At 30.1% G+C, this 8,256-nt stretch overlaps 1 protein-coding gene across 2 annotated transcripts; it reads left to right on the top strand.

The window, feature by feature from the left end:
• Positions 1–2,275: 2,275 nt before the first annotated feature.
• On the top strand, positions 2,276–7,250 carry LOC123919489 (endoglucanase 8-like). Of its 2 annotated transcripts, none has more exons than XM_045971405.1 (7): positions 2,276–2,874; positions 4,160–4,573; positions 5,003–5,095; positions 5,260–5,412; positions 5,523–5,628; positions 5,815–5,981; positions 6,427–7,250. In XM_045971405.1, the coding sequence occupies exons 1-7, from the start codon at positions 2,644–2,646 to the stop codon at positions 6,751–6,753; spliced, it is 1,491 nt and encodes a 496-aa protein (XP_045827361.1). In that variant the 5' UTR covers positions 2,276–2,643; the 3' UTR covers positions 6,754–7,250. The 2 variants fall into 2 exon arrangements, with proteins under 2 accessions (XP_045827361.1, XP_045827360.1); XM_045971404.1 differs by lacking the exon at positions 2,276–2,874 and adding an exon at positions 3,841–3,883.
• Positions 7,251–8,256: the final 1,006 nt, after the last annotated feature.

Genomic DNA, 8,256 nt, shown 5'->3' with positions numbered 1-8,256 from the left:
TTGGTCCCTTAAAGAAAAAAAGGTCTGAATAGATCCCTTAAAGAAAAAAAGGTCCGAATAGGTCCCTTAAAGACATATCCGTTAATCAGTTTAGTCCTATTCAGAACTTTTTTTAGGGACCAAATTGATTAACAGAGATGTCTTTAAGGGACCTATTCAGACCTTTTTTTCTTTAAGGGACCTATTCAGACCTTTTTTTCTTTAAGGGACCAATCTGAAACCAAAAATGTCTTTAAGGACCATTTTACTAATTAAGGCAAAAAAAAAGAAACTGGGATAGAAATCCGTGAACGAAATTAAATTATGTCCCACAAAAAACCAAATCGGGATGAAATTCACGACTCGTTATTGTCACAGACATTTTATTAAAAGTTTATTTATTTATGTGGGACGAAATTTGTATTCTGTCTTCATATTGAGACGGATTGAAATTGTTATCGCAAACTTATCGAGACTCTCCTATTAACACATTATTTTCATTCAGTTTAGACAGATTTCGCGTTACACGGGTCACATATTAACGGGTGGATTTATGCGAGTAAGATTTGAAAAAAAGGAAATCCAAAAAAATAAAACTTCGAAGAAAAAATAACAAAAATGTGAAATAGATGAGTTAGAAATAGAATAATATGCAAAAGAAGATGAAGATGATGAAAGATTTATGGAAAATGTTAAATAGTGTAAAAAGTTGTCTTGAAACTCGTGCATCAATGCATTGAAAGTGTAAAAAGTTGTTTTTATCAATATTAATTTTATGTTTTGTTTCTATTTTTGATATGCTTAACAAGTGCATTAACATTTAACATAACCCAAAATTTATTTGAACACTCGAACAATTAATATGCAAAAATGGTTTTATGTCTACCCCTATCGTGGGGATCCCTAAACACCCCAACACTTAATGCTTATGCACATGTAACATGTTTAAAACAACACCATAAGGTCAAAATTTGTATAAATTTAAATGACTTATTTGAGAAAAAATACGATTAGAACAAAATATTTTTCGGAGAAAATTTAAATTAGATATGACAATTAGATTTATATTTATTATATACCGTGAAGAAACTTATATGGGATGGGTAAAAAAGTTGTACTATTATGAATATAGACAATGTTACTGATAAAATTGTCTATATTCATAATACAATTTTTTCATTATAGGTTTCTTTTCTGTATAAATAAGTTTCTTTATGAATATAGACAATGTTTCCACCATATTTCTAATTCCTTTATGTTTCTTGCGTTTTCAATTCATAGTATTTTACAATTTTAGAAAGCAAGAAAAATTAAGCAAATTTTAGGAAATTTAGACAACACATTTTCTAGAAAACCTATATATGGGATGGGATTGGAATGTTTTCTAAAATTAACCAACTTTTTTTTCTTCTTTTTTTATGTTTGTTGCATTTTCAATTCAAAGTATTTTAAAATTTTAGAAAGAAAAAAATCTAAGCAAATTTTAGAAAATTTATCTTCCAACGCATTGTTTTTTTTTTAAAAAAAAAAAAAAAAACTCATTTACTTTTCTCGCGCTTTACATTTCCTATCATTTGTGATTCTATACAATTGACATTTCAATCTTTTTACTTACATTGTCATAATTTTTGGTTGATACTTAAAATGTTTATAAGTCAATTTTAATCATATAAACAAAATCTGATATGGAGACATTTTCAAAACCAATCGACAAATTCTAGAATTTCTCCATTAATTTGTTTTAGATTTGATTAATTTTTCTTAATGTTAGTATACCCACCCCTCGCATCTTATAGTTGAAAATCTTTTTCAAAATGTGTATAGTTTCTATTATAAAATATTAAAGTGTGATAAATTTGTACTGAATCCAAGGAAAAATTGTAAGATTAGAATTAAATTAAATTAGAACATATAATATTTTTTTAAGTGGCACTAGAACATATAAATTGACAAGACCTCGTTAGTTGTTCTATAATTCTTCTTTCTTTTTTTTTTTAATAAGATTCTATAATTCATTATTTATTTTAATAGAAAAGCCGTCCCTTCATATATACATTTTCTTTGACAAAAAGTAAAGAATTTTTTTCCCATATTTTTTGTTTCCATGAAAGAAGCGACTTGCATTGATTATATACCATAGAATGAAGGAAAGGCCAAAAGAAAAAAAAACATCGAATGGGGATCATTCTTGAGAATGTGTGATTAATATGATTAATTAATCAAAAAATGAAGTGTAGCTTAAGTAGGACACTATTTAAGTAAGTGACCATTACAAGCACATTAGCAACCTTTCCAATGCTTCCAAACTAAAACTCACCCATTTCATATTCTTACAAAGTCACCATAACTACCTCTTTTTATTCATCAACATTCAATCCCTTTTTCTAACTTTTCCATATTCTATGTTTGAAATATTATTACTTGGTTTTTAAGAAAAACATAGTTTTTTTTAAGGTTCATCTCCTTATACTTCCGTTCCTCTCAAAAAAAAAAAAAAAAATCTCCTTACTTCCTTACAAAAAAGTTTATGTCCCTATTTTTCTCGGACATATATATACATCAACACCAGAAAAGCATTAACCAGAAAGTCCAGAATTCAAACCTTAAAAATTATCGTAACTCGTTAACATTTGTCTATAATAAAGAAAAAACTATATTTCTAATATGGGTTTAGAGCAAAGGTTTGTGATGATGGTAGTGATTTGTATCATTTTGGGTGCAAGTGAAAGAAGCATGGGTTTGAAGCATAATTATGAAGAAGCATTGGCAAAGAGCATATTGTTCTTTGAAGGGCAGAGGTCAGGGAAGTTACCACCAACACAAAGGATGAGTTGGAGGAAGGATTCTGCTTTTGGTGATGGTTTTCAACTTGATGATGATCGATTCTTTGATAAAGTAATTTCTTCATCTAAATTTTCATTGTTTTATTGTGTTGGAATATGGCAGAGTGTTTTTTTATTTTTTTTTCTTTCGGTAGATGAAATGACTTACATTAGCTATATAAAACTCACACACACAATTTAAAAATTTTGGATAAAAATATTTAGTCTAACTTTATCGATATTGTCAGTTGTATATTATGTTAAAGACGTGACCGAGTACATTTAAAGTATATAAAAAATGTGACAGTGAATTGAATAAAACTTTACTTTGCTAGTATTAATGAATATTTAGATTTTTACTATATCTTTTTACGTGTGTGCTTTACACACCATTTTAGTTACAATTTTCTTTTAGTTTTCAAGCCCAACAAAGTTGGGTCATGTGTCTTTTATTTTTATGTAAGTTGAGTCATGCGTTCTCTTGTTGTTCAAGACTCAATTTAAAATATGAAAATAATTTCTTATTTTCATTGGGATTTTTATAGAGGAAAAGGCACACAAATTTCATTATTATTTTTTTTTTTTACAGAAACAAATTTCATTATCATTATTATTATTATTACTAAATTGTTTATTGGATATTTTATTGGACTATTTACTAAATTAAACACGTGCCCTCTATTACGAGTAACATTAGAAAATTTCATAGACATAAGAGTCAAAATTATAATAATTTAAGTCACTATGAAATTATTTGAAAGTATATTAAAAAATACAAGATTAAATATTACACACATCAAATTATATTATATTTTTTATATTCTTAATTTGTGTTCTTACAACATTTGTGAGCCTGAATAAATAATATATACCAGTTAATAAAAAATTAAAGTATAAAACTAGATGTGATCACTTAATAGAGTGACTTGTGGAACATGGAAAATTAAAATGGCTCTTTGCCTTTTCATAAGACAAATACTTTTTATTTTTAATTGTTCTTTGTTGGAACACTAATAACAAAAGGAAATAACGAATAAATCAAACAATGAACACACAAGAAGTTTAATAACAAAGTTTTTCAGGTGGTGGTATATTTTCGACTGTAGAATTTGCTATAACACATTTTTATTAGATGGATGAATAAATTATCAGTGTTGCAAACAATATTTACAACAATAATAATTCCTTCTGCTAGCTCGACTCATGGGCCGCCCCCAACCTCCTCCTGATGCATATGAGCCATGCTCAACCCTCTTTAATTTATTTTTCTGTTTATGATCTATATATATTTAGTATATTATTATATTATATTTTATTATTAAAACATGATTTCCCAATGACCCATCTACACATAATAGGTTGACTTGGTTGGTGGTTACTATGATGCTGGTGACAATGTGAAATTCAATTTTCCAATGGCATTTTCAACAACAATGTTAGCATGGAGTGTAATAGAGTTTGGAAAATTCATGGGTCCTGAACTTAACAATGCACTAGATGCAATAGGTTGGGCCACTGATTATTTCCTAAAAGCCACAAATACCCCTGGTTTTGTTTTTGCACAAGTTGGTGACCCATTTGGTGATCATAATTGTTGGGAGAGACCTGAAGATATGGATACTCCTAGAACATCATTTTTTGTTAGTAAGGAGAATCCTGGATCTGAAGTTTCAGCTGAAATTGCAGCTGCACTTGCTGCTTCTTCTATTGCTTTTAAGAAATTTAAGCATAATGTTGGGTATTCTGAAAGGCTCCTCCAAAGGGCCATAATGGTAAATACAATATACTTTTTCTTTTAAATTTTTAATTTGAGAACTTGAATTCTTCGCGGTCAAATCAATGTTTTAAAAACCGGATTAAATCATTTGACTAAGCTGGTTTAACTGTGAATCGGCTGAATTGTCAGTTGGTTTGATTTCAATTTGAATATAATCAGGTTGAAACAAATTGAACTTGGTTTGACCTGGTTCAACTAATTTGGATTTTTGTTTTTTGTACCTGTTTTTTCTTCATCCGGTTGAACCACAACTAGAAGTTTTATTGATTTGATCTCGAATATAATTTTAAAACATTGAATTGAACCATTAGTAGTTTGACTACACATAATTTATTTTCGTAATTTGAAGGGGATTCACACCGGTATATATATTTTGGCTTTACACAATAATTTTTATACAACTTTTCCTTTTCTATGGAATTAGGTTTTTGACTTTGCAGATAAATACAGAGGATCATACAATGACAGCCTTGGTCCTTATGTGTGCCCATTCTATTGTGATTATGGTGGCTACCAGGTAGGTCTGGTCTATAATCTATTACTTCATCCGGTTATTTTTAAAAGAAACATTTCACTTTTTTTGATTTATTGAATAATTAATGTATCTAGTCTGACCAAATACATTAATTATGGTGACTATCCGATACTCTTTACATCATCATGTTGTTAAACTAATTACAGGATGAATTGGTGTGGGGAGCAGCATGGTTACTGAAGGCTACTAAGCTACCTAATTACTGGAATTACATTAAACAAAACATTCACAATGTGAAAAATTATGGTGAATTTGGATGGGACTCAAAGGATGCTGGCATCAATGTTCTAATTTCTAAGGTTTGTTTAAGTAAAAACTGTCTTGTTTTATCTTAACATTGATTATTATTTTGTTATGCTCCCAATTTTTGACATTGTAACATTTTTGTTCTGTTTTTAATCATAAGCAGCTTCTAGTTAATAATCCAGCTTCTAAGCCTTTTAACCTCAATGCTGACAAGTTTATATGTGCTGTGCTACCTGAATCACCCTTGGTTTCAGTCTCATACTCTCGAGGTAGATTATCATTTATAATTAATTCAAAGTATATTCCTGATTTCATCACAACTCCGCAGTCAAATTTGATATTTTTTTTGGTTGTTATATATATATATTTTTTGGCTTTCACCATTAGTTGAATCTGGTTCGGGGATTGTTGTTATATATTTGGCATTGTTATAAACTAAATATATTTTAAATTAGGTGGACTTCTATTCAAGACTAGTGGGAGTAACTTGCAGCATGCAACATCATACTCATTTCTTTTGTTGGTTTATGCTGGATATTTGAATACTGTAAATAAAAAGATTGATTGTGGTGGTGGAGTTTTAGCTTCTTCAAAGAGACTTAAACAATTAGCAAGAAGTCAGGTAGGTTTATATGCAAAATTTAGGTTATATATCAAATTATTTACTAATAAACTGGATTTGCATGCTTCTCATTGTTAGATTTTAATGCTATCTTAAGTTGAAATAATCTATGAAACACAGACACGGACACTAGACACGACGACACCGACAATAATATAATTCAATGTAATCATAAGTATAGGTATCGTGTCGGTGCAGACATTAATGTGTGTCCGACACTGAAACACGCCTAATCTAAAGAGGATATGTGTTTCATAGGAATTAGAGGCTGAATTAGAAGTTCAGTTTATTATCTCGGTCGATTTGTCTATAACCGGAACTCGTTAAACACTTAAGTCCAATAAGGCAATAACTTAGTTGAACAAGAAATTATTTTTAAGTTGGTTAATTGTTGATAGAAATTATGTTAATAAGTTTTCCAATTTTTTTGGTGAATTATATGCAGGTAGACTACATACTTGGAAGCAACCCATTGAGTATGTCATACATGGTTGGATATGGACAAAAATTTCCCCAAAGAATACATCATCGTGCTTCATCATTACCTTCTATTGATCAACATCCTAGCAAAATCAATTGCAAAGGAGGATCCAATTATTTTGAAACCCAAAATCCAAATCCCAATTTGCTTGTAGGAGCTGTTGTTGGGGGACCTAATATCAATGATGAATATGTTGATTCTAGAGCTGATTTTGTACACTCAGAACCTACAACATATATCAATGCACCTCTTGTTGGTGTTTTGGCATATTTTAAATCACATCCATTATAAAGTCATGTCTCAATCCAGGTTTCTTAAAGTTACCGACTATACGGATTCACATAATTAAGAGATTTGTGACCGTCTGATTAAGATTGGATCATTCAGATCTCTAACTCAGTAATTTTAAAAAATATCTCAATTTAGTGACTATGTAAATGCATGCCGTCGGCGGTGACAGTAGAAAATTTGGGTTCTATTTTTTACACATTAGTTTGTAAGAAAAAAGGAAATGGAGGATGCTTTTTGTACTGAAGTACTTCAAAATAAGGTGGCATTTACCATAGACAAATGCATTAATTTTCTTACCATAGTTAAATGTCCATCCAACCATTGAAAAATACATAAAAATTCAGTGGTTGAGATGTTAGAAAGGGTGCCCAACTCCATACACCTTTGTATGTGTGAAAGTTATTTGTGAAATAGGGTTGTAAAATGTTGTAATTGCAAAACTTTGTCAATTATTATTTTATGAAATTTTTGGTTGTTGAACCAATGGATTTGGATTATGCAATGACTCTTGTTGACCATCCAATACCGAGAGATAATTCTAATATGATCAAAAAGACCTTGAAAGTATGCATTTTCACCTCTAAATTATATTGTTTCACATTCGCCAAATACACCATGTTGTTGCCAACCAAATCAAATCACAAAATTTCATTCTCTTTTTAGATTTCACTGAGGAGCCAAAGTGCAAAAGTGATTAAATCCTACACTCTTGATCATTGAAAGACAAACCCAACCAAGCATATATCTTCTTCCAAATAATACTAACATGAATGCAATTGAAAAACAAGTGATTGGAGTCCTGCAACACACTTGAACAGAATACACAATTTAAATCGGTACATGAACCAACAATACCTCTATGAGCTAGTGCTTTTAAATCATTTTAACAATAATCACCATCCAAACACTCTCATTTTAACAAGTGATTGGAGTCCTCCAACACACTTGAACAGAATACACAATTTAAATTGGTACATGAACCAACGATATCTCTATGAGCTAATGCAACTCGTGTAGGTAACTTCTCTAACAATAATCACCATCCAAACACTCTCAATTTTGACGGTAAATCATTTTTCCAAAGCTTTTGAATAACCACTAGTTCCTCCAAGGAAAACAAAAATAAAGTTTTTTACATTTGAGTTTATCTATCTTCTTTATGCAATAATGCATCAAAATCAAATTCGTCATTTTTTCTCCACACACACCTCATATCAATAAAATAAACGCAAATGATATTTTAGTTATTCAAATGCAGTTTTTTTGGCTTAAATGCAGTTTTGCCCCCCCCTGTTTTGATTAAATCGGAATTTTACCCCCCCTGTTTTAAAATGCGGACTTTTACCCCCCCTGTTTTATAATTTTTTGGATTTTGCCCCCCCTAAAATTCTGCTTTCAAGTCACAACTTCAAAGCTTCACACACAACCCAATTTGGATCAATAATTCACCAAACGGATATCGAAATGACCGTAATCGAATTATCTTTCCACATAATCAAACCC

The sequence above is a fragment of the Trifolium pratense genome, linkage group LG4 (genome assembly GCF_020283565.1).
Source record: "Trifolium pratense cultivar HEN17-A07 linkage group LG4, ARS_RC_1.1, whole genome shotgun sequence".
Lineage (NCBI taxonomy): Eukaryota > Viridiplantae > Streptophyta > Magnoliopsida > Fabales > Fabaceae > Trifolium > Trifolium pratense.
Note: the sequence above shows the minus strand (reverse complement) of the source record. Positions and strands in the feature narration are given on the sequence as shown.

Bases quoted from the DNA above. Each gene is read 5' to 3' on its own strand.
- LOC123919489 (XM_045971405.1), top strand. From the start codon at position 2,644: ATGGGTTTAGAGCAAAGGTTTGTGATGATGGTAGTGATTTGTATCATT. The intron at 5,096-5,259 runs GTAGGTCTGGTC...AACTAATTACAG, and splicing joins GTGATTATGGTGGCTACCAG to GATGAATTGGTGTGGGGAGC. The intron at 5,629-5,814 runs GTAGATTATCAT...ATTTTAAATTAG, and splicing joins TTCAGTCTCATACTCTCGAG to GTGGACTTCTATTCAAGACT.